General features: G+C 43.6%; 1 protein-coding gene across 1 annotated transcript in view; it reads right to left on the reverse strand.

The window, feature by feature from the left end:
* The window catches only part of LOC311230470 (vitamin D3 receptor B), a gene marked incomplete at its 3' end in the record, with an annotated part of 139,522 nt that overhangs the window by 26,571 nt on the left and 86,309 nt on the right, over positions 1 to 26,642 (reverse strand). The window contains exons 6-7 of the mRNA XM_084316762.1: positions 25,651 to 25,750; positions 17,575 to 17,761 (exon numbers count right to left, since the gene is read on the reverse strand). Coding sequence (XP_084172888.1) covers positions 17,575 to 17,761; positions 25,651 to 25,750 — 287 coding nt within the window. The remainder of the gene's footprint in view (positions 1 to 17,574; positions 17,762 to 25,650; positions 25,751 to 26,642) is intronic.

The following is a 26,642-nucleotide window of genomic DNA, read 5'->3' on the forward strand; positions in this document are numbered from 1 at the left end:
AGCTGTGTAAACAGAGTTGTATAGAAAAGTGCCCAGAGATAATAACGTTGTGGTGTTTACCTTACAAAATGTCTAAAAGTTGCCATAGGCACCAAGAACTACGCCGCGGTACTGTAGCTTCATATTTGAGAATAATAATTTAGAGTTTTAGCTAACTGGCATTTCAGGGATTTAAAATGGACTTTAGTAGTCGTGCATTCGTTTCTCAAAAGTGACAAACAGAATACAGTATATGAACAGAGGACAATACAGAGATATTATATATATACCGGTAATCAGAATACAAGGAGAAAAAAAAATAGTACAGCTTCTGTGGAAGGAGTGAGAAAGAGGTAATGTTTACATGGCCGTGACATAGGATACTCCTTATATGGGCATTGATATCCCCCTCTATCCGGTTCTATCTATATACTGCAGTGGTTTCATTCACCTGGGCTTCATATAAAATGGTAGGAGGAAAAAACATCCCAATAACAGGCAAAACACCACAACCACAGTCTGGTGGAATATCTCAATTACACCAGGGTCATATACTATATTTCAAAACAATATAGTTTATCTAGTGTGTGTGTGTGTTTGTGTGTGTGTGTGTGTGCATGCATGCGTGTGTGTGTGTGTGTGTGTGTGTGTGTGTGTGTGTGTGTGTGCGCGCATGCATGCGCTCGTGTGTGTGTGTGCGTGCATGTGTGTGCATGTGGGGGTTAAGGTCACGGATGAGTTTCAGAGTTTATCTGGAGTGGCTTGATTTATGGAGCAGATGAAGAGAAAAACATCAGAACATATTTGTACCAGCCGGGTGCCTCTGCCTCTCTGTCAGGGACTCTTAACCCTTTCACTGCCACACGACAGAAGGTTAACCCTTTACTATCACACAACCGACGGTGGTGTGGCAGTGAAAGGGTTAACCTTCTGTGTATTGTCGCAGTGAAAGGGTTAACCGTTTGGTAGTGCGGCGGTGAAAGGGTTATGTGTGTTTATGGACAAACTGATTTAGAAACCATACTGACAGTTTGCTTAATTATTCCAGAGGTCTAACATCTAAAGATTCACTGCATGAGATCCTCTGAACATTTTACTGGCTTTTTCAATTCACCAGTTTGGCCACCAGCTGAAAGAAAACATGATTCCGTCCACTTATGTGTCGCAGAATATTTAACAATGTTGCACTAAACACGTCTTTAGTCAACAGGAGACAGGAGTTGAAACCTGTGGCTCCTTACGGGAGGTCTGGGGTACTTTTCAGGGGGGGGGGGGGGGCTTAGGGAGAAGATCAGGAGAGGACAAACATTCCAGAGTTAATCCGACCGGCTACCATCACTCCCCTTCCGTCGGGGAATGACAACTTTCAAGAAAGGCAGGCCTCGGCTCGCAGACGGCCTTGACTTTGGGGTGACCCCTGTGACACGGAGCGAGCGCCAAGTCTCCACCGACAGACGTGCGAGGGAGAGAAACAAAAGACGAAGACGCCGGGAGGTGACAGGAGACGTAAAGACACAAGGGCCTCGTTTGGGGGCGAGCACCGAGCCTCGGGCGGCTTCTGCAGACGCGCTGATCCCCCGCCTTCCGCCTAGAATAAGTAGAATAGAAATATTTTCAAAAGAATTCCGTGCCGTTCGTACCGTCACACAAAAGGTATTTATGCTATTGTTGCTCAGGATATGTAAGTTCTGGTTAACCCACGTCTACTCATTGATTTCAGAACATCACATGGCCATGACTTGTTTTACCTTCCTTTCTCGACCAAAGGCTGCCTTTCTGTCGTCTCATGGAGGAATTTCAATCAGGCTTCAGGCTTCGTGCCTTTATCTCAAGCCGACTCGACTACTGCACTCCTTACCAGCCTACCGAAGAAAACACAGAACGACTCCAACTCATTCAAAACTCTGCAGCTAGGCTACTAACTAGAACCAAGAGGAGAGAGCACATCAGTCCAGTGTTGGCTACTCTGCAGCTAGGCTACTAACTAGAACCAAGAAGACAGAGCACATCAGTCCAGTGTTAGCTACTCTGCAGCTAGGCTATTAACTAGAACCAAGAGGAGAGACTACATAAGTCCACTGTTAGCTACTCTGCAGCTAGGCTACTAACTAGAACCAAGAGGAGAGACCACATAAGTCCAGTGTTAGCTACTCTGCAGCTAGGCTACTAACTAGAACCAAGAAGACAGAGCACATCAGTCCAGTGTTAGCTACTCTGCAGCTAGGCTACTAACTAGAACCAAGAGGAGAGAGCACATCAGTCCAGTGTTAACTACTCTGCAGCTAGGCTATTAACTAGAACCAAGAGGAGAGAGCACATCAGTCCAGTGTTGGCTACGCTGCAGCTAGGCTACTAACTAGAACCAAGAAGAGAGAGCACATCAGTCCAGTGTTAACTACTCTGCAGCTAGGCTATTAACTAGAACCAAGAAGAGAGAGCACATCAGTCCAGTGTTAACTACTCTGCAGCTAGGCTATGAACTAGAACCAAGAGGAGAGAGCACATCAGTCCAGTGTTAGCTACTCTGCAGCTAGGCTACTAACTAGAACCAAGAGGAGAGACCACATCAGTCCAGTGTTAGTTACTCTGCAGCTAGGCTACTAACTAGAACCAAGAGGAGAGACCACATAAGTCCACTGTTAGCTATGCTGCAGCTAGGCTACTAACTAGAACCAAGAGGAGAGAGCACATCAGTCCAGTGTTAACTACTCTGCAGCTAGGCTACTAACTAGAACCAAGAGGAGAGAGCACATCAGTCCAGTGTTAACTACTCTGCAGCTAGGCTACTAACTAGAACCAAGAGGAGAGAGCACATCAGTCCAGTGTTAACTACTCTGCAGCTAGGCTACTAACTAGAACCAAGAGGAGAGAGCACATCAGTCCAGTGTTAACTACTCTGCAGCTAGGCTACTAACTAGAACCAAGAGGAGAGACTACATCAGTCCAGTGTTAGCTACTCTGCAGCTAGGCTATTAACTAGAACCAAGAGGAGAGAGCACATCAGTCCAGTGTTAGCTACTCTGCACTGGCTTCCGGTAACATTTAGAATCAATTTCAAGGTTCTCCTCCTTATATACAACACACTAAATTGAACAGGACCAAGCTACATTGCAAATTCTCTTGTCAACTATGTGCCCCCTAGAATATTACGATAATCTACTACTGGTGGACTATACTAACGGAACGTAGACCAAATGAGGCCACATTTTTATAGGATTCTATCACATTTTCATAACAATAGCACCCTGCGCCGTTTTCATTGAGGTTTCTTACAAATTAACGATGCTTTGTGTTGTCCTTTATATGCCGATTATCATTCAAATCTTAAATTGTACCATATGTCCCCCTTTAGACAACATATGTAACGCTACCAGCGCACTTAATTAGTTTACCATTCGCGGTCGCTATACCGAGGTCGCAGTAATAGTTTACCGCTGTTCAGATCACGTCAAAGAATATAGACACATCCCAGTGACCTGCGACCTGTGCTAACGCTCTTGGGAAATGCATTATTGTAGTTTTCAACATTTTCACCTTTTAATTTTAAACCAATGCTGCCATCTACTGACAACAGAAAGTATTCAGCGTCGCCCCAAACCCATTCTAGAGATTCCCACTTTTTACTGGGAGTGGGGCGTGGCCGTATTTGGTCCCAGACAATAAGAGTGGCTGCGATTGGTCACCGTGACGTTACCTATGGAATTTTTTTCGCTGGAATCCAAAATAGTTATATTGAAATTGAATCGCCCAGCCCTACTGGATCAGTTTACAAACTAAAATGATTTGTATAAAATTAATACACTTTTTCTTATTGTCTATACTTGCTAGGCCTTAGAGAAGACTTTAAGAGTTGTTGCTTGTCTATAATAAAAAAAAAAAAAAAATGTATGCAATTGTTTATCATTTGTTATATATAAAAGAACACAATGTAGTGTGGTAGTGAAAGGTTAACCTTCTGTAGTGTGGTAGTGAAAGGGTTAACCCTGTCATGTGGCAGTGAAAGGGTTAAGTGTCTGTATTGTAGCAGTGAAAGGGTTAACCCTTTGGTAGTGTGGTAGTGAAAGGTTTATTAAACACCTCGACACAGAACCAGAGGAAGTTAACCACCCTGTCTGCTGGTGTCATCGCTGATGTGTCTCTCCTGAACACTGCTGTACTGTAAACGCTCTCTGTATGTTCTCTCTCCGCAAGGCTTTTCTGAAGACTCAGGCTTTGCGCACGTCAGAAGGACAACACAAGGGTATATGTGATCACGAGTGAGCTCATCCTCCTATGGTTGCCATGACGACCGTGGCATGTCACTGCCTAAGGAAAGACACATACTGTACATACTGCACCGACGTCACACAAGTCACATGAGTGGAACACAGATCGATATATATTAACTCGAGACTACTTAGGAAACACGTCAAGGCGCAACACATTCTGGAAAGGTGCCAGAGGTGAACTATGACCTTTAGACCGTGGTTGTTAACTCATTCACTGCCAGCTATTATCCTTATCACGTTCTCACTGGGCCACGCTAAACGATAGGCATTTTCACTGTGCGCCGCGGTGTTTGCAGGGCTATATCTATATTCTATATTATAGCTATGGAGACAATACTATGGCTCATTTGACAGTAACTATCCCAACATGTAAAAAATAATACATTTTTTCATGTATACGTTCGCGTGTTATCCCGTCATGAATATTGTATAGTTTCAGAGTGATCCTGGCTATTTCCTGGAAACTGCGTTATGGAGCGATATGTGAATTTTGCTAAATGTGTTCGCGTTGCTCGCCTGGACAAGCTACTGTTTCCAAATCAAAGGTATATAATAGGTATTATGTTTCATCATGAATGCATCAAAGGGGGGGCAGGGCTCCAGAGTGCGAATATCTTTGGAGTGCGACTAAATATTTTCCCTTGTCGCACTGGTGCACCTCACATTCCAGCAGGTCCGTCTGTCTGTGTGTAGCGTCCCCCCCACGGCCATGTGCATTCAAAGACCCGCTCCGCTCTGACTGGGTAAACAATGATTGATTGGCTCTGATTGGGTAAACAAAGCCATGTGCAGCTGTGAAACCTGAAACCGTGCAGCGAGTGTGTCCGTGTGTGTGTGTTTGTGTGTGTGTGTCCATGCCACACCGCTCACTTCACTTACTTAATACTTACTAAAATGAGGATACTCTTCCATAATGCACACGCAATAGCGAATAAATCAAGACCCTACAAGGACTTCGCTTGGATGTGCGAGTAAGTGTTGATTGTGTTTTTGTTATAACGTTAGTTCCGCATGTTTATATAGGTGTGTCGGCTTTCACTTTCAGTACGTTATGTTTGTAAGCCTGGATGCTAACGTTAGCTAGCTAGTGCAGAACAATGCTCGAGAAGTCGAGGAGCCTTTTCTCTGTGTGTGTGTGTGTGTGTGTGTGTGTGTGTGTGTGTGTGTGTGTGTAGGTGTGTGTGTGTGTGTGTGTGTGTGTGTGTGTCGCGACCCCACTTCTCCTAGTCTCATAAAACGGTGATTCAGAATGCATGTTGCCAACGAAATTTGACAGTGATGGTCTCTGGTTGCTACTGGATAGAACAGAATGGTAGCCAATAGGGGTGGGGGGAAAAAATCGATATGTAGTAGTATCGCGATACTTTGCGTGGCGATACTGTATCGATACAGGGACGCCAAGTATCGATATTTAAATATTTATATAAAAAAAAATTATAATAATTAAAAAAAAATTATTGATTTTTGTAAGGAAGTTGCATTGTTCATTTCAATACCTGTAATAGTACAGTAGTCCACAGACACGCACACATGTGCATTCAGTTAAGTTGGAATATGACTGTAATACAAACAGTTCAGTTTGTCAGGTACATGCAACACAGATTACAGTGTTTACATCTGTCTGCTTGAGAAAATACCATGTTCTGCAATAAAAATTATTGAAGTGAGATGAACAGACTGAACTTTATTTTATTAGATAAAACATGTTGACAAAGTTTTACTTTGCAGTTGAAAAAAAGTAATATATCGCAATATTAATATCTAGGGCTGCAACTAATGACTGTTTTGGTAGTCGACTAATCTGTCGATTATTTTTTCTATTAGTCGACTAATCGAAAAACAATTATATAAAAAAAAAATATATATATATTTTATATTTTGCACTACCTATCTTTGTGAAAGTGGCTTCTCAGCTCTGGTCCAGCTGAAGACAAAGCAGAGGAACAGATTGGACATTGAGCATGACCTCAGAGTTGCTTTGAAACAACATCCCCAGTTATCCCATTAGTTCCCCCAAACTTACTGTCGGTCTGTTATGTTAAGCTAAGAAGTCTTCAGCTGGCTGGACCAGAGCTGAGAAGCCACTTTCACAAAGATAGGTAGTGCAAAAAAATAAAAAATAAAAAATTAATAATTTTTTTCTTTAATGACTAATCGACGCAACAATTCCTCGTCGACGATTTTTTTATAATCGACATCGTCGATTATGTCGACTAATCGTTGCAGCCCTATTAATATCGCAATACTCAGCATATCGCAATATATTTAGTATCGCAATACTATCGTATCGTGATAGTATCGTATCGTGAGGCCTCTGGTGATTCCCACCCCTAGTAGCCAACACAATGATTTGTGATTGATTGGTTAATTATGAAATGTTAATCCTAAGGCGCTTGCATTATAGTTTTGGTGGACTCTGTGCGGTTCTGGTGGTGAAGTTGCAACATTGTTGCATTCGTCATTTGGTTAGTCTGCATTCACATTGCAATTTGTCAAGCGCACCAAACTTTCTGAACAATGTTACGTGGTCGAAAAGGGCGCTCGTCTATTGGACACAATGGAGAGTGGAAATCCCTCCCTTTCAGGAAGTGAAATCCGCGAAAACACAAACAGCCGCAAGAAGCTTGATAGTAGAAGAGACGTGGCATTGATCCATCGTTCAATTATAACCCATTACCGCCATCCTCTCGCTAAACAACTTGTACACCTCGTTGTTTTTGTGAGTGCCCACAAGCAGCTGTTTTATTTGGTCTTCTGCCCATATGTCGATCAGGGCTTTCACTTCATCATTCGCCCAAGTCTGTCCACGAGACATGTTTACAGTGTGCTTGTTTTGCAGTGAATGCCGCGCGCCGCGGTAATAATAATAAGCCGCAGTGTTTTTTTCTTCCTTCTACCCAAGATGCACAGTTTATCAGGAGACATGTTTACAGTGTGCTTGTTTTGCAGTGAATGCCTCGCGACGCGGTAATAATAATAATAATAAGCCGCAGTGTTTTTTTCTTCCTTCTACCCAAGATGCACAGTTTATCAGGAAACATGTTTACAGTGTGCTTGTTTTGCAGTGAATGCAGCGCGCAGTGGTAATAATAATAATAATAATAAGCCGCAGTGTTTTTTTCTTCCTTCTACCCAAGATGCACAGTTTATCAGGTGACTTCCTATATTTGGTCCGCGTTTGGTCCGATGAAGCGAACCGAGACCTATGTTTTTTGGCGGACCAGAGTTCGCGTGTTTGGTCCGCACTAGAGTTCGACTGCGCATTCACACAAACCCAAAAAAGCGGACTATCCAATTCTGGTCCGATAGTCCGGACCAAACAGCTCTAGTGTGAAAGCGACCTTATTGTTTTTAACAGTGTTTTTGAGAGAGTATTCGAATACTCGTTAGGAAACACCAAGTACTATTCAAAGCATATCAAATTATATTTAGGACAGCCCTACACTAAATATACATGTTTGAATAAATTATCTGCATTTTAAACTATTAATGCTGACTTATTCCTTCAGTCCACTCAAAATTATGCTAATATTCCTTATGTTGTTTATGATATTAATTGATAATTGCATGAGAGAGTATGTAGTAATAATAACACATATACGATATACGATATACTAAAAAGCTATTTATCATTTCTGGCTGGTTGTTTTTTAAATCTACCAGCCACCTTAATTTTGTTTTCCCACTCCTCATTGAGCGACACCACAAGTTCACTTACTAGCTACAAGTGCGTAATTGAATTAAAATGAAGAGAACTATAGATAGTTTTTTTATAAAGAAAAATGTTGCGGTGCTTGTACCTGTCTTATTCCTGTTTACAATCATTTACATAACATCTTAAGAAATTACTAATGTGTATGGGAACTGACAAAAAGGGTAACGGTAAAGGTAATGCTTAAAATGTATTATTGCAGCAACAAAAGGCGCGGTGAACATTTTTGGGTGCACCTAAATTATGTGCTGGTGCACCTAAATGAAAAAGTTAGGTGCACTGGTGCAACCAATGTAAAAAGTTAGTCTGGAGCCCTGAGGGGGGCTCTGATCGCCAGTAACGGCATTCGTTTTGAATACTACATACGTTGATCGGCTGGATCGATATGAAATCATTGTAGGATCAAGGTGGAATTGACGTCAGATAGTCCTTACCTTTGATCGGGGTTATTCCAAAAAGAATATTCCAATTGTCTGATCGCGATTTCCAGTATTGATATCCATCGGGTCCCCGACATAATCTGGCACAACACATGCATCGAGTGTCCTGGAAGCGTGTAGCTTTTCTCCAACGCGTCCATGTTCCCGTTTTGCGCTCCGATTGGCCGCTGACCTATGCTAGTACGCCCCCCTCGCTATGAGCGTAGGACGGACGCTGAAATCGAACAGCTGTTTCCGTGAGTACACCCCCCTCGCTATGAGCCGTTCTCGAAACCTCTTTGTATACCTTTGTCCTCACAAGTATTCTGCCAGGGAACTTATGGACACGACAATAGTAGTAGTTATAAGGTGTTTGAGCTTGTAACGTTGTACATATTGTGTATACAACGTGAGTAGCTAACATAGCTTAGCTTAGCTTGATAGGTTCGAAACCTAACAATGCCCGATCTAAAATGGTTCTCTCCTCTTTGTATACCTTTGTCCTCACAAGTATTCTGCCAGGGAACTTATGGACACGACAATAGTAATAAGTAATAACATTCTGCAATGTTAAATAACGTTTATCCATTCAACTAGCGGTACTAGGTAGCCTAGCCGCAATGCTATGGTCGATCCCATTGCCGTTAGCATGTAAGCTAACAACAGCGTTAGTGCAGCTAAAGGGGCTATCGTATCAACATCAGCGTCCGTCCTGCTCAAACACCTTATAACTACTACTATTGTCGTGTCCATAAGTTCCCTGGCAGAATACTTGTGAGGACAAAGGTATACAAAGAGGAGAGAACCATTTTAGATCGGGCACTGTTAGGTTTAGAGAACGGCGGCTATCGCGTTAAGCTAAGCTACGTTAGCTACTCACGTTGTATACACAATATGTACAACGACACAATATGGCTATGAACACGGAGCATCCTGTTACACTCATAGATACAATGATTTACATTATTACAAATATGGTAACGTGGTTGTGGCTTTTACAAATAGTGGTTAGCTTTAGAGATGAATGGCTATGAACACGGAGCGTCCTGTTACACTCATAGCGAGGGGGGCGCCTGCTACGCTCATAGCGAGGGGGGCGTACTAGCGATCATCAGCTGCTGGACTACTAGAGGCTCCCAGAAACAGTCAAAAGAGGATCGGTAATGCAGCCTTTATCAACTATGCCCCAAAACTGTGGAACAAACTACCCCAAAACATCAGGGAAGCCAACTCGCTAGACATCTTCAAAAGACAGCTTAAAACCTATCTCTTTGCTCAGGCATTTCAATGAAACATCAGGGATATCCTGACACAAATTGTACTTACCTGCACTATTCTTACCCTGCCTACTTTTATACACTGCCTATCAAATTCATGTGTCGGTTCTATGCTAATTTTATCTCACTACCTCCTACTGTATGCACTGTAATTTTAAGAGAACTATTTTATCACACTTTTTACTTCTTACTGATGCACTGCTCTGTTGTATGTTAAATACCCTGTTGTATGTCCGTTAAATTTTATAATTTTTAGACTATTTTTAAACTGAATCATTTTAAACTATTTTTATTATTTGTATTACTGAATGAAACTGTAGACAGAGAGCCTATTGGGATGCTAGATCCTAATGTGAAACACTGTGATTTACCATACCTTGTTACCTGTCTATCTTTTTTATGCTCGCTTATGCCTGTATTTTTTACTGTTGTGAAGCACTTTGAACTGCAACCTCTGTATGAAAAGTGCTATACAAATAAAGTTACTATTATTTATTATTAAATTGGAACATGAGTACTTGTGTGGTCTCCCTTGTTTTGTCTGTACCTTGAGTTTGGTTCATGACAAGCCATTATAGATGTTAATGCCTTGCTATATGTGGAAATCCCAAGATTAACTTTATTGGTCTTTGTGAGTAGTATGCTACTGCGTGTGGAATGTTCTGCACTGTGTTACAATGTGACGTTCACTTGATGGAGACTCGTTACTAGGGATACTCGATATTGGCTTTTTTACAGATACCGATATACCGATATTGTCCAACTCTTAATTTCCGATACTGATATCAACCCATACCGATATATGCAGGGTCCCCCCCCCCCCCCCAAAAAACTGAATAATTTCAGGTAATTAACATTACATATGTCTTGTTGTGGAATTAACATAACATTATGCATACTTTTGACAATAAATAAAATCAGAATTTGTTCTTACTTGCTTGCCTGGGTAAATAAAGGTTATAGAAAAAAGATTTGAAAACCGATACCGATATTTTCCGATATCACATTTTAATGCCAATATCGGCCGATAATATTGGTAGGCCGATAATATTGGATATCCCTACTCGTTACCTGTTGCTTTGGTGATATTGCTGCTGCTGTGTTTTTAGGATGTGTGGATGGTTTATATTTATGCAGCCATATGTTCATATTTGGGTTGTTAACACTTTCACTACCACACAAGCGAAGGTTAACCCTTTCACTACCACACTACAGACTGTTAAAGGTGGTAGTGAAGGTGGTAGTGAAAGGGTTAACCCTTTGTCGTGTGGCAGTGAAAGGGTTAACATTCTGTATTGTTGCAGTGAAAGGGTTAACCATTTGGTAGTAAAAGGGTTACTTTCTAGCAACTATGCGTACTGTACTGTAGACACGTGGAGCCATGTGATTAGCTGTTAAAGGTGCAGATCACCGTTTTGCTCTGTAATGGATAATTGAGTTGTAATTTAATTTCATCTTAATTTAATTTGTTCCTTTCATGGTAATGCACAGTAATGCACAGTAATGCACAGTTCCATTGAATAAAAAAGCCTTTCATAATCAAAGCACATCTCGAGTTGCACATTCCATGACCGAAAGGAGCAGGAAGATAATCTTATTTTGCCTGTCCCTTACTCAAAATAATAAATAAACAATAGAAATAGATGGTCTGTCAATGACACTTATCTAACCTTACAGTATTGATAATTGGTGTACAGTAATTAATTCTCAGTTGGTGTTAATGTGCATTGTGTTACCAACCATGTCATCTATGCCAATTCTACCTCAGCCTTTATTACATGGAAATGAATGTAACTTGAACCTTTAGATAATTTAGTTTTGTTCTATGCTGGTGGCTACTAGGGAATGGATGGGTGTGAGTAATTGATTACTCGAGTACTCTGACTCAGACTCCCTTGCTGCCTTCAAAACCAGCCTTAACTCATTGACCGCCACGCCCATATGACCAAATTAGGGCTAGCAACAGGGTTTCCGTTAGAAAATATTGTTGCCGGTCTCAGTGTCCTGGAAGATTTCAATCTCCCGGACAAATGTGAGAAATTCCGGTCAGTTTATTGAGCTTAAAAACAATTGATAGGCAGGCTATATAAAGAATGACATCCTCAAGGCATGTAGATTTATAATATTTTTACTTAAAACTAGGCTACTTTTGCGTATACAGTCATTATATTCCAAATAAAATAAGTCCCTCAAGACTCCGTGCTGCTGCTGACTTGAAATCAAATAGGTGTCTGTGGGCAGTCGGCCCGACATTAAACAGCAGTCTGTTATAATACAAATTTTATGAGCCAACGAATTCCGTTATATTGGACATTTGTATTAATTATATCAAGAGAAGAACTGAGAAATTTGGCAGAGAGAGACGGCAACATTATCGTGGGGTCCGGTTCACTGAAACGAAGCGATAAACTAATCCCAATAGTATGCAACTGCAGAGCCGCAGAGCCAGCGGCGCTCTCAGGTCCGGCTCTGAGGGCCGCTCAGCAGCGCCACCTACCCAGTGGCTGAATTGCCAATGGCTGAATTGGAGTATTGCACTGTGCGGGCACAACTGTGAGCTCTGCGGCTCTGCAGTTGCATGCTTCTCGCTAATCCAGCATTAAACTCCCGCCCCGCCATTCTCATCAGCAAACCACAGGTCGCGCTGCAAACTTGCTGTGCGCGTGATATGATATAGGAACACACATCGTTGTCATTATTAGACCTGCTTGGTGAAGCAACAATGAAACAAATGTAACTATTTTAATACAATTCAAATTGTGCTTAGAGGGAATTATTTTCACAGGACATTATGACCGGAGATATTTAAATATGTCGGACTTCAACAGATTTCCCCGGTAAAAAAACGGTAATTACCGGACAACGGAAACCCTGGCTAGCACGCCACCGCTTTAATCAATGGAAGGACGGGGAAATTTGCGAGTGCTTAAAATATATCTTAAATTATGGCTATGGGTCTAATACACCCGTCGCTTATCAATGACTTGCTTGCAGGGGGCGGCTAAGTGGCGCAGTGGGCAAGGCGCTCGCCACTAACGCAGGAGATGCTGGGTTCGAGCCCAGCTCTCTGCGTTGCTTCAGGCTTGGCTGGTCGTTCATACTAATACAATTGGCAGTATTAGGGGGTGGGAAAGCCGGTGGGTGGGGATCGGACGTTGTGGACAGCGACTCCTACAGGTCGGTTGGTGCGCCTGTACAGCAGAATCAGGAAGTATCGGGGGCAGCGTGAGCCTCCCACGTGTTACTCCTCGCCGCTGAGAGATCGCGCTGTACAGGTGAAAAGATGCGACGGCTGCCTCCTCGTGTACCGGAGGGGACACGTGATGCAAGGCTTCATCCACATTGCAGCCGACCAGTGGGAGGCATGGTCTAGCAACGTTCGAGACAGGGGAGGGAAGAATTGGATAATACGAAATTGGGATGGGAGAAAAATAGAAAAATGGGGAGAAAAAGTAGATCAAAAAAGAAGAAATTACTTGCTTGCAGTCAACATGTACGAAACGGATTGTTTTTTCATCTGTACATTTCCATTTTATACCGTTTTGAATACGAGTATAGTTTTGGAGATTTCTAGTAATTCCAGAGAAATACGCAATAATATCCCTTTAGTGGAATACACAAAACACGTTGTCATTTTTCGGCTGATTTATGAATAGTTTTCAAATAAACACTAGATTATCGATAGTATATGTGTTCTTATGCACGATACAAAAGCGGGCTGAAAAATCTTTATCCGTGCCTTGCTCAGCGCCAACGGCACGCACACACACGTCGTGATCGCTATGAAAAAGACATCTGATTAACCCAAGACTGGTAACATAGAGTCCTTACCTCACATCAGATGTTCTGCAAAAAGATTAATCCAATTCCTGATCGCCATTCCAAATATCAATCACGTCCATTGATCCAACGTTATAGTCCAAAACACATAATCCACGCTGCTCCCAGTCCCCCCAGTCAACGTGGTGCAACGATACTGTATGGCCGAGAAGCAAAACCCGGACCGGATTTATTTTTTGATGCACAGTCCCAGCCAATCCAATCCAATGATGTGCAATACCATCCTGGAGATGATAGGCGGCGGTATTTGCCCTTTTGCGAGCTCAGACCCATTCCGAACGATAACATCAGATTGGATGGATGAAAATGAATGGATATCGCTAATAAAAGAAATAACAATTAAAACCTGACTATGCTCGTGATTGGCGCTCAAGCGTCGGCGAGTTAACCCGACTATCAATTTTAAGCACATGTATAGTAAATTGGTCCTGTTGTTCAGCCTCACAATGCTATTTGATAGTAATGTGTTTATAATGTCCCACCCTCTGGCCTCTGAAGTTGCTAATGTCTTTTTAATTTGGGCCTCACAGGGTTAACCTCTTAAGCCTGAGATATACAGTAAAAGTGTATATTTTCAGCATTAAGTTTGTTTACCAATTATTTTAACTGTTATTAGTGAAATATAAGATTATAGAAATCTCAGGGCATTGAGTCGGAAACCGGCGCATATTGACAGGAGGAAGTGGCACAGCCAAAAGTGAGTGTAGTCTTTTGAAGGAAGAGACTCAGGGCTTTTGAATTTCGAAAAACTACCCTACCCAGCTCACACCAGCCCCTGGCAATCATCTGACTTCTGGATTTACTTTTTAATTTCTCTTATTTTTTGGGATTATCTCCCACAAACCTGAACGTTATTGCCATACAACAGCACACAGTTAGTTTCTGTACCTTTCTGTGAACGTCTTGCAAAAAACGGTGTTGCAATACGATGAAAAATGGTGGAGAAATTTACATTATAAAAAAGATGGCAGAATTCAGTACTGTATCTACAAAACCTTCTGTTTAATCATCTTCCCTTTATTAATTTTCTTAGATTTTTCAGGTCTGGTAAATTTTTGCATGGTGTTATTCACAGTCAAAGATAATTTTTTTTTTTTATATAATTGATATTCTCCTTTGGTTCATTACAATGTACTCAAGCCTAGTAACAGACACACTATTTCTGACACTGATCCATTATGTCCCTAGATTCAGATACCAAGAACATGCAAATGGACCATTTAAAAAAAAATTGTAAATGTTTATTCTACGTCCTTATGGAATGAGTGACATATAAAAAAAAATATATATAGGACGACGGGATGGGTCAAGTGCAGAGAGGCATTTCATCGGCGACACAATGCACGTCTGTGGGTGTTCCCATAGATAGATATATAACTAGATGGTGCAAGGCGGAGTCTCCAGCGTAGTTCACCGGCGGCACGCAGTGAGCCATCTAGCCTTTATATACGTCTATGGGTGTTCCTGCGTGTCGCCCATCTTACATGCGTGTGTTGCTGCATGGCGTATAAAGACTTCTTGTATAAGTGACCTCGACATACATTTCCCTTCAATACTGTGGGTAGAATCGTGCTGCTTCTCTCAGCCAGCTGGAGCCGTGGCTACCCTGTCCTTCTGCAGTCTGCAGGAACCACTTCCTGTGGTGGCTCAGTGGAACAGAACACTGAGAGATCACTGACTCATCCACAGTCGTGATCCAAGAAGTCCGTGTAACAACCAGGCTGAGAACTCCTGGAGAGGCAGAATGCGTTCTTGTCTAACACCAGAAACCACAGGTATCACTCGTGTTCACTGATACAGGAGCAAGCAACTAAACGTGTAAATGGTAAATGGCTGCATTTATAATAGCAGCTTTTATCCAAAGCGCTTTACAATTTGTCCGAACCGGGAACCTTCGGATTACCAGACAACTGCTCTATTTCCCGAGCCACTGTCGCCCCCCAGAGCCACTGTCGCCCCCCCCCCCCAGAGCCACTGTCGCCCCCCAGAGCCACTGTCGCCCCCCAGAGCCACTGTCGCCCCCCCCCCCAGAGCCACTGTCGCCCCCCAGAGCCACTGTCGCCCCCCCCCCCAGAGCCACTGTCACCCCCCCCAGAGCCACTGTCGCCCTCCAGAGCCACTGTCGCCCCCCCCCCCCAGAGCCACTGTCGCCCCCCAGAGCCACTGTCGCCCCCCCCCCCCCAGAGCCACTGTCACCCCCCCAGAGCCACTGTCGCCCCCCCCCCAGAGCCACTGTCGCCCCCCAGAGCCACTGTCGCCCCCCCCCCCCCCCCCCCAGAGCCACTGTCCCCCTCCCCCCCAGAGCACTGTCACCCCCCAGAGCCACTGTCGCCCCCCCCCCCCCCCCCCCCCCAGAGCCACTGTCCCCCCCAGAGCCACTGTCGCCCCCAGAAGCCAAGATAATGAAGTTGCTTTGCTTTGCTTTGATTGCCGACATGTTACAAGTGCCTCTTGCTATTGAATTGTAGGATAGTGGTACTGATAGTGGTATTACTGATTTATATTTCTGTATCTAGCTTGGTATCAGTCCCATATTAAAGGGATAGTTCAGATTTTATTTTACATTAAGTGGTATGAAATACTTGCCAGTAATGTAATCGATGCATAACCATAACCATTAGCTTACTTACCTGCGGTTGGGAGTTCTGGCCGAGGGAACCAGGAAGCTTCAGACAGACACATTTTAACATCCACAACTTTGTAAGTAGGTAAGCTTATGTATCGATTAAACTACTGGCAAGTATTTATACCACTTAATCTGAACTATCCTTTATTTATTTATTGTACTACAGTTACAATAGGGCAGCTTGGTCGGAAAGCTCAGTCACCAGCGACATCTGCTGGTTAAAATGTGAACGTGTTTTATTTGCATTTTGCAGTATTACATCTTTTTTGTGAAGTTCAATAAATCGCTCAAGCGTTTGCTGCCGTTAGCCGTGTTCCAGTCTCTGCTCAGCTGACGCGACCACGTTAGTCGCAAATGCAAGTGAAACGCCTGCACTGTCGAGCCCTGCATCATATGACGTAACATTCGTTTTACCTTTCTTCTCGACCAAAGGTTGCCTTTCTGTCATCTTCTACAAGTTACCAAAGATGTTTCAAAATGACCAGAGAAACGTGTCCTCCTCCTCCCTCTCAACACCAGCTGAGAGGAGCGGCGGAGCCCAGCGCGCTGAAGGAAGGGTGCGCTGCATTTACAACACAAGACAAAATGAGAGCAACCCAATAATAGTTTTTATCTTAATTGTCTTGTTTTCATGATCGTGGGAAGACAAAATTGTAATCAAAATTTAAAGCAGCCCTAGCAAACAGCATGGATACTAATTAGGATAATGTCAAGGAGGACTAGTTAGCCAAACAGTATGGACACTAATTAGGATAAGGAGGACTAGTTAGCCAGTTTTTTTATGTGTGTTAGTTGAATAAATGGCATATTTATAACAACATTCACATTACATAATCATATTTTCAAGGGCGGCTGGGTGGCGCAGCGGACATTGCGCTCGTCACCAACGCAAGAGACACCGGGTTCAAATCCGGCTGTCGCCGTTGCCTCCGGCTTGGGCCAGCCGTCATACTGGCTCAATTGGCAGAGTCAGCGGGTGGAAGTCGATGGGTGGTAATCTGGACGTTGTGGACAGCGACTCCTACAGGTCGGTTGGGGGACGCCTGCACAGCAGAGACTGGAAATAGCGGGGGCAGTGTGAGCCTCCCACACGTTACACCTCGCCAATGAGAGTCCACGCTGGCAGGTGAAAAGATGTGACAGGCTGCCTCCTCGTGTACCGGAGGGGACACGTGATGCAAGGCTTCTATCCTCCCTACGACCGACCTGTGGGGGAATATGCGAGCAACATTCAAGACAGGGGAGGGAAGAATTGGAAACAGCGAAATTGGGATGGGAGAAAAAATAGAAAATAAGGAGAAAAAGTGGATAAAAAAAAAATCATATTTTAAAATCTCCAGTCAACTTTTAACACAGACTTAGGGCCCCCATCAGACACCTGGCTGCCGGCCCCCGTCAAAAGATAGCGCCCTGACTCCAGACTCTCAGCAACGTACTGCCAGACGTCACACACCTGAAGCCGGGGATCATCTTGGCGAAACCGATGACTTTCTGGATGCTGTAGGAGACCAGGTCGGCCAGGTGGGGCAGCATGGAGAGGCGGGTGCCGTCCTCCTCACTGGAGTCTGGACTCCGACCCTGCTGCTCCTCATACATCATCAACAGGTTGCTGAAGTTCATCAGCTTGGTGTCCACGGATTCTGGAGAGGAGGTGAAGAGAGGCGAGGTGGGGAGAGGAGAGGAGAGGAGAGAGGAGGTAAAGAGGAGAGAGGAGGTAAAGAGAGGAGGTAAAGAGAGGCGAGGTGGGGAGAGGAGAGGAGAGAGGAGGTAAAGAGGAGAGAGGAGGTAAAGAGGAGAGAGGAGGTAAAGAGAGGCGAGGTGGGGAGAGGAGAGGAGAGAGGAGGTAAAGAGGAGAGAGGAGGTAAAGAGAGAGGAGGTAAAGAGAGGCGAGGTCGGGAGAGGAGAGGGGAGGTAAAGAGGAGAGGAGGGGAGAGGAGAGGAGATAAAGAGGCGAGGTGGGGGAGAGGAGAGGAGGTAAAGAGGAGAGAGGAGGTAAAGAGAGGCGAGGTGGGGAGAGGAGAGGGGAGGTAAAGAGGAGAGAGGAGGTAAAGAGGAGAGAGGAGGTAAAGAGAGGCAAGGTGGGGAGAGGAGAGGAGAGAGGAGGTAAATAGAGAGGAGGTAAAGAGGAGAGAGGAGGTAAAGAGGAGATAGGAGGTAAGAGAGGCGAGGTGGGGAGAAGAGAGGAGAGAGGAGGTAAAGAGAGAGGAGGTAAAGAGGAGAGGAGGTAAAGAAGAGAGGAGAGGTGGGGTGATGAGAGGAGATATGAGGTAAAGAGGAGAGGAGGTAAAGAGGAGAGGTAAAGAGGAGAGGAAGTAAGAGGAGATGAGAGGTGGGGAGAGGAGGTGGGTAGAGGTAAAGAGGAGAGGAGGTAAAGAGGAGAGGTGGGGGAGAGGAGAGGAGGTGGGGAGAGTAAAGAGGAGAGGAGGGGAGAGGAGGTAAAGAGGAGAGGTGGGGGAGAGGAGAGGAGAGGTGGGGAGAGGTAAAGAGAAGAGGTAAAGAGGTTACCTTTGACTATAGCTGATGATGGTTACATTCGTGTCAACTCAACTGATTCAGCCTTAATAATAAGAATCATCTTTATTTGTATAGCACCTTTCAAAACATAGTGATAAAGTGCTTTATACAAGTGAACAAGATACAATTATAGTCAGGATAACAGCAATAAAAACATAAATAAAACATATATTATAAAAAATATATAGAACAAAGTGTATAGTAAAGAAAGTGAGACAAAAGTGATAATAAAGGGATATAAACATATATATACACTATAAAGCAGCCTTCCTGTAAAAGTATGTTTTGAGGAGTGATTTAAAAGAAGGCACTGAGTTTGATACTAGTGTACGTTCCTCAGGTAGGGAGCTCCACAGCTGCGGGGCAAGACCATGTACGGCTTTAAAAGTAATTAATAAATTAATAAAAGTTCATTTTAATACTTTTGATTAATTGTTCAGCCCCAACACACATTACACAATGTTAACCCAGATGTTCCTGTCCCAGACAATTTTTTTTAGATGTTATGTAATCTGTGCACTCACACCTACTGCAGGAGGGGAAATCTGTGCATACTGCACCTTATGTGTATACGGTATAGTTCAACAGAGCATATATTTAACATCTTTAACATTTAGCATTTTTTGAATATATATTAGATTAGATATTAGATTATATATATTGTAACTATATTTATTGTAGGGCAAATATGACTGAGAGGGCATACATACCCTCATCTTCTATTGTTTACACTGCCTTTTTAAATTCTATTTTTACTCCTCCACTGTACTATAATTCTATGACCTGTACCATCTTGTCTTCTACTACCTGTACCTCCCCTCCCCCATGCTGCTATGATGACTGCATTTCCCCAAGGGGATCAATAAAGGAATATCTTATCTTAAATCTGTGCGCTCACACCTACTGTATAGGAGGGCACATCTGAGTCCCTTGATCTCTCCAGTGTGGTTGTGGTGGCACCACGATGAGAGCACACTCCTCTTTAGCAAGCTCCTGTATCTTCTCATACATGCACTTTACTACTAATAAATCAATATTGACCATGACGATATGTCCACGGCGCGCATAATTGATGAATCCAGTTCCACCACAATATACATACATCATGGCCTGGAAGATTATCTGATGAGAATTATTATCGGATAAGAATTCTTATCGCAACCATGTGAGAGGAGAGACACTGCAGATGCTCTTCAACAGCAGTGAGAGAGAGAGGTTGAGAGACAGAGAGAGAGAGAGAGAGAGAGAGATTGAGAGACAGAGGTGAGAGAGAGAGAGAGAGAGAGAGAGAGAGAGAGAGAGAGATTGAGAGACAGAGGGGAGAGAGAGAGAGAGAGAGATTGAGAGACAGAGAGAGAGAGAGAGAGAGAGAGAGAGAGAGAGAGAAGAGAGAGAGAGAGATTGAGAGACAGAGGGGAGAGAGAGGTTTTCACATTTTAATGAGGCAAAGTGAAGGACTTTGTCATTTGTAAGGAATCGATTACTCGAGTACTACTCACTGTTTCAACTGAACTCGAGTGTGTTTTGCGGGTGTTTGGTTTTTATTCAAAAAGATGTATTACGTCCATAAAACCGGCTCGTTTGTGGGAATACAGCTAGCTTAGCGTTATCTAAAAGATAAAAAAAAAACAGTGGTTCGTGTGTTTGTGCATTTCCAGACTGTGCCAACATCACTTATCGTTTCGTATCGTTCTCAGGCTTATTGATAAGGAATAAACATGCCGTCCCACGAGTGGAGAGACCTGCTGCAGACAGAGTGGAAGTAATGTAATTATTACAAACTTGTAACTGACCGTTTTTGACTGACAATATGCGGCATCAGGCATCGGGGTATATTGCTGTTAGGGATGTCCGATATTATCCGCCGATATCGGCATTAAAATGTGATATCTGAAAATATCGGTATCGGTTTTCCAAAATTTTTTAAAAATAAAAGATTATATATATATATTTTTTTTACATTTCTATAACCTTTATTTACCCAGGCAAGCAAGTAAGAACAAATTCTGATTTTATTTATTGTCAAAAGTATGCATAATGTTGTGTTAATTCCACAACAAGAGATATGTAATGTTAATTACTTGAAATTATTCAATTTTTGGGGGGGGGGGGGGGGGGGAAACCCTGCATATATCGGTATCGTTGATATCGGTTGATATCGGTATCGGAAATTAAGAGTTGGACAATATTGGTATATCGGTATCGGTAAAAAAGCCAATATCGAGCATCCCAAGTTTTGACTGACAATATGCAGCATCAGGCATCATCGGGGTATATTGCTGTGCATCGTTATGTCCGTGGAGCATTCTAAAAATAGATTTCCCTAAACAATTACTCGACCTGGGAAAAACATCACTCGTGCCCATCACTAATCTGCTCCCGTGTGTGACATGACACCACTATATCAACACGTCGTTTACAAGGAACAATACGGTGTCGTGTGGGCAGCAGAGCGACGTGCATGTACTTGGCGGCATTAATGTGTTAAGGAATGAGGAAGTTGTAAACCAAGAAGAAAAGAAAAGAAAAACCGACAACCACATTACGACACCGTGACCGAGATGGAGTGAGTGATAGGGAAGGTGGGTCTGACACAAGCAAGCGCGCCCGCGCACACACACACACACACGCACACACGCACACAAGGCCAAAGAGGGTGAGGACTGTTTGTCGAGGGAAATGGTGGTCAGAAAAGAGGTGAGATAAGAAAAAGGAAGCAAAGAAGGAAGCACGGCGTGGGATCAGGAGGCTTGGAAATGTAAAAGCTCAAAACGACGTCCCAAACGGCTGGTTGCTCTGGTTTCTCTGGTTGGGGAAAGGATTGGATCCTGTATTCAAGGTTCAAGCTCATTTAAGGATTTATTAAAAAGGTAAGTACTTGTATTAAAGGGTAAGTTCGGAATTTTCAAGCCGTAGCTTCACGCCCAGCTCCTCCATAGTTCGCTTTTGGGGGGGGGGGGGGGGGGCACTGTGGAGTATGTTTCAGGAGAGTGGAGTAGGTTTCAGGGCCCTCATTTATCAACAATGCTTAGAAAGTGTTCTATTTTCGTTCTTAACACATTCTCTGCCACGCTTATACCCATCAATGTTTGATATCTGCCACCACTTTAACACCTTTGGGTGCCGGGAAACGCCTAAACACGTCATTCCCGGCCATGCTCAAGTTGCCGAAGACACCTTACAGCGTCTTTAATATCAATATTTCAAAAATCTGGGATCGGATTCATATGTCCCCTCCGCTGGCCTGAGATCCACCAGGAGGACCCACTGTGCTCTCTGGCGGTTCAGGAGCGCCATCTGGTGGCCGATCGGCGCAATCGCTTAACAGGAAGTGCCGTAGAGGTTGTGCTGGTCGCCCGTATTACTTCCGGGCACTCGCTATAGGTCCCGAGGCTCGATCTCGACACACTACATAGCGATCGATTGCCAATAACTCGATAAACAACATGATTTGGACGTATATACCATTATACAAGCTGGAGATGGACCGGGTAAATCTACATCCCATAATGATAAAATTTCTACTCTACGATGATCGCCCAACGGCGCGCGGAGACTGGGGTGAGTTTTAGCGTGTAAAGTTACCGTCTTCGATACTAACTGCTATTATCAACATTTGACCCACATTAGATGATTGGTATAACACTGCCCACGGAATTATAAACGCCCCCTAGCCCATCCGGTCAACATCAGATGACGTGTAGTAACTTCTAGAAGTACGTCTAGTTGGAATTTTTTATATCGCGCTGATTGCCATAAAACTGTATTGCATCATCAATATAATGTATTTGGGGCTATAGATCACGTTCTGGAGAAAGCTGCAGAAAGAGATGAAAACATACTTATACATTAGACCATACTTTACTATGAATATGTGAATGAAAAAGTTTAACGTTGCTACACAATGAACAATACATATAGGACTTTGAATGGGCCCTAATAATGGCAATTTAGCCCACTGTGGAGTAGGTTTCAACACTGTGGAGTATGTTTCAGGACAGTGGAGTAGGTTTCAACACTGTGGAGTATGTTTCAGGACAGTGGAGTAGGTTTCAACACTGTGGAGTATGTTTCAGGACAGTGGAGTAGGTTTCAGGACTGTGGAGTATGTTTCAGGACAGTGGAGTAGGTTTCAGGACTGTGGATTAGGTTTCAGGACAGTGGATTAGGTTTCAACACTGTGGAGTAGGTTTCAGGACTGTGTAGTAGGTTGCAGGGCAGTGGAGTAGGTTTCAACACTGTGGAGTAGGTTTCAACACTGTGGAGTAGGTTTCAACACTGTGGAGTAGGTTGCAGGGCAGTGGAGTAGGTGTGGAGTAGGTTTCAACACTGTGGAGTAGGTTTCAACACTGTGTAGGTTTCAACACTGTGGAGTAGGTTGCAGGGCAGTGGAGTAGGTTTCAGGGCAGTGGAGTAGGTTTCAGGACAGTGGAGTAGGTTTCAACACTGTGGAGTAGGTTTCAGGACAGTGGAGTAGGTGGAGCAGGTAGGTTCATACAGGGAGCAGGACAGTGGAGCAGGGTTCATACAGATTGAAGCATGGCCTGTTACTTTACATTTGTTTTGTGGCTAACTAGCAGGAGCTGCAGGAATCTAGTGTGAGGAACAGCATGTACTGTATTGTGCAGAGAAAGGACTCTACTGATCGACAACATCACCTGTAAGAAGGAAATAGGGCTACAGATCCAAAATGTTCAACTTGCCATTTTAACTATTTTTGCAAAGTATTGGTGTGAACATAAGTCTGGAATGGAGGGGGAACTACGATTTCAGAATCAATACATGTTATTCCTCTGGTCAAAGACAGTAAAAAAAAAATGTATTCAAAATGAACAACTTTCTCCCAAATCCAAAGACCAGAGTGGTGAAACATGTGATGTCATCAAGTATAAAGTCTGAAGCTTCTACATAGACATTGAATGGGAAAGAGAGGCTCCCAGGGAGAATGTTCTGAGTTCATACTGTAGGTACATCTTCTGTTTCAGGACTGAGAACACTACTATAAAATAGAGCTAATTTGGATATAAAAAAAGAAAACAAACATTCTGTGGGTCCACACAATCATTCACTGTCAATGGAGCAGCTCCAGACGTTATATTTGATGACCTCACAAGTTAGATTCTCTTTTAGATTTTTTATTTAATTTTTTACTGCCGACCAGTGTTACTATTACTATTACTAGTTACTTCATTTCAAAAGTAACTCAGTTACTTTACTGATTACTTACACCAAAAAGTAATGCGTTACTATGAAAAGTAACTTTTTAGTTATTAAAAAACATTATTTCAATAGCTTGAATGTGGTCAATCTCACCAGCAATGACATTGTACATGTGCCTACCCTATATGCTTTTACAGGCCAATGCAGCTTTCTGGCGTTGTTAAGTAGTGGGGTTTATCCAGTGAGATGTTATCCCGAGGAAGCTTTTGTTGTGGACGGACCAAATGTCTGCGGTGGTCGAGATGTAGTCCAGCCCCTCAAACCTTTTCTTTAGCTAATTTTCCATTTTTGTATGAGTCGGATGAGTCCGATGGTCTTTAACGTTAGACTCAGCTACTAGCTTCGTTGAAGCATGTTGTTTCTCCAGATGCTTCAACAGATTTGAATAGCTATTTTGGGCAGTAGATGGGATCTTTGAGCCAAGACACAATTTACATTTAACTAAAACGTTATTTTCTTTGTGCTCGACAAAAGAGAAATAGTGAGAATATCTCCATGTGTAAAAACTCGACATAGTGGGCGCCGCCATGACAGTCTAGACTAGACTTGAGTAAACACAAACATGCGACACAGGAGTCAGGACTGCACTGCAGCTCGCTATCAATCTACATAAAAATAGCGGAGTAACGAACCATTTAGTAAGGGTAATTGAGTTACTGAATTTAAAAAGTAATGCGTTAGAGTACTAGTTACTGCCAAAAGTAATGGCGTTACTGTAATGTGTTACTTTGTAACACGTTAGTCCCAACACTGCTGCCGACTGTTCTGGTCTTTTAGCTGCCTTTTTAATACGAGTGCTAACGAGGAGGTAGGATGGCCTAGATGTAGAGGCCGGCCAGTAACGCCGGTTCGATCCCCGCCACTGACAGGAGGATGTATTCCAGCTGTGAGCTGGTGACTGAAGGGTGGCTGGTCTATGGCGCCCACAATCTCTGTCTTAAGTGCCCTTGAGCAAGGCACTGAACCCCAAATAACTGACCCAGGGATGCTGCACTGCAAGTGACCGTGCGCTCTGACCTCTCTGATGAAATGCATAGGTATGGGGGACTGTGAGTTTAAGTATAGTAGGAGGGATAGGCAAAAATACTCATTTCAATTTCCTTGTGTACATTGACAATAAAGTAATCTTCTTCTAGGTGAACAACACTAACAAGGACTTTAATTTTGAGAACAAATACATTCCAGTTAATTTCTCTTTCAATTATTTTCAATTGACACAGCTGTTTCAGGGAGCGTTGTAACCCACCCTACACTCCCTTAGTTTTGTACCTGGAAATCTTACATCAGTCTAGTATTGAGAGCATAGTTCATAATTCAAGCGTAATTAATAACCTTACTAATAATTCATATAATAATAACCTTAAAACCCCTCACTCATCCACTCTACTCGGCAGTGTGTCGGGAGTGATCCGCCTGTGTGCGTAACGGCGTCGTGTCCCTGTCCGCATTCTGCCCATTAGGGACGGATGCGTTAATGGAGCCGATGTTTACTACCGGGAGTCTGGGGAGGTGGGGGGGACGACGCTTCGCAAGAATCTCCCCCCGATTCTCGGTAAAGCGGAGCAATCTATTCGTATGCGCAGACACGCACACGGACACCACCCGCGCACACAACATGGAGCCGCGTACATAGGACCACAGGCAGGGACACGTACGCACAGACAGACACACACACACACACACACAAGGACATGTACGCACAGAGACACACACACACACAGGGAAGGAAAGGAACTCTCACCTGAACCTCAAGCACTAACCCCTATTGTCAAGCATCTCTTTAGTGTCTCTTTACCTGGAGAGTGACTGAAGGAGTCTGACGAGGCGTCAGACAGCGAGTGGAGGGAGGCGGCCTTGCTGGCGCTGCGAGTCACTGCACCCTCACGCACCGGAGGCTGGAGGGGGGGGAGAGAGAGAGAGAGAGAGAGAGAGAGAGAGAGAGAGAGAGAGAGAGAGAGAGAGAGAGAGAGAGAGAGAGAGAACACATAGGGTGTAAACACAGTGCCTTTAGACTATATTCATACTTATGTAATGAATGAATACTTCCTCAGGGTTTTGCACTGAATTGATTGACATTTCTGTTTCTACTAGGGATGCACCGAATGGGAAATTCTTGGCCGAAACCGATACCGAAAATAGAAAACAGTTGGCCGAAAACCGAAAGGCCGAAAATGATTCATAGAATAGATTTTTTTTACCAATGTTGTGGAACATTATGATTATGGAAAAGTATATGATTATGGCAAAACTTAACTTAAATAATAAATTATCACTATTATGGGTCCATAAAACATTTATTCAGCACTTCTGAATGCATACAGTACATTAATTCCATCTTTTCTCTAGCTGCCGCAGCGGACATCTGTGCTCTACTGAGCGCACCTTTCTAGTCCCCAGCTGAATGTGCTCGCTTGACTCGGCACAGTAGACGCGCGACAGACAGACAGCGTCAATGTGAGAAACACAACCCCCCCCCCCCCTCTCGCTCTGAATAATATGCATATTAGATCACTCAGTGATTAACCGCGACGGGCATATGGTGAATGGGGATGTATAGGCATGTTGAAGACGCATTTGTTGGACGCGTTGCGCGCAGAGTTTACATGGAGGCGGCGCGACTCCCGACAGCGCGACATCATCACAACAACACGCAAATGATATGCATATTAGATCACTCCTACCGCGACGGGCATAATAGTGAATGAGGATATGGAAGCATGTTGAAGACGCATTTGTTGGACGCGTTGCGCGCAGAGTTTACATGGAGGCGGCGCGACTCCCGACAGC

Source organism: Notolepis coatsorum, assembly GCF_963971535.1.
Source record: "Notolepis coatsorum genome assembly, chromosome: 6".
Taxonomy (NCBI): Eukaryota; Metazoa; Chordata; class Actinopteri; order Aulopiformes; family Paralepididae; genus Notolepis; species Notolepis coatsorum.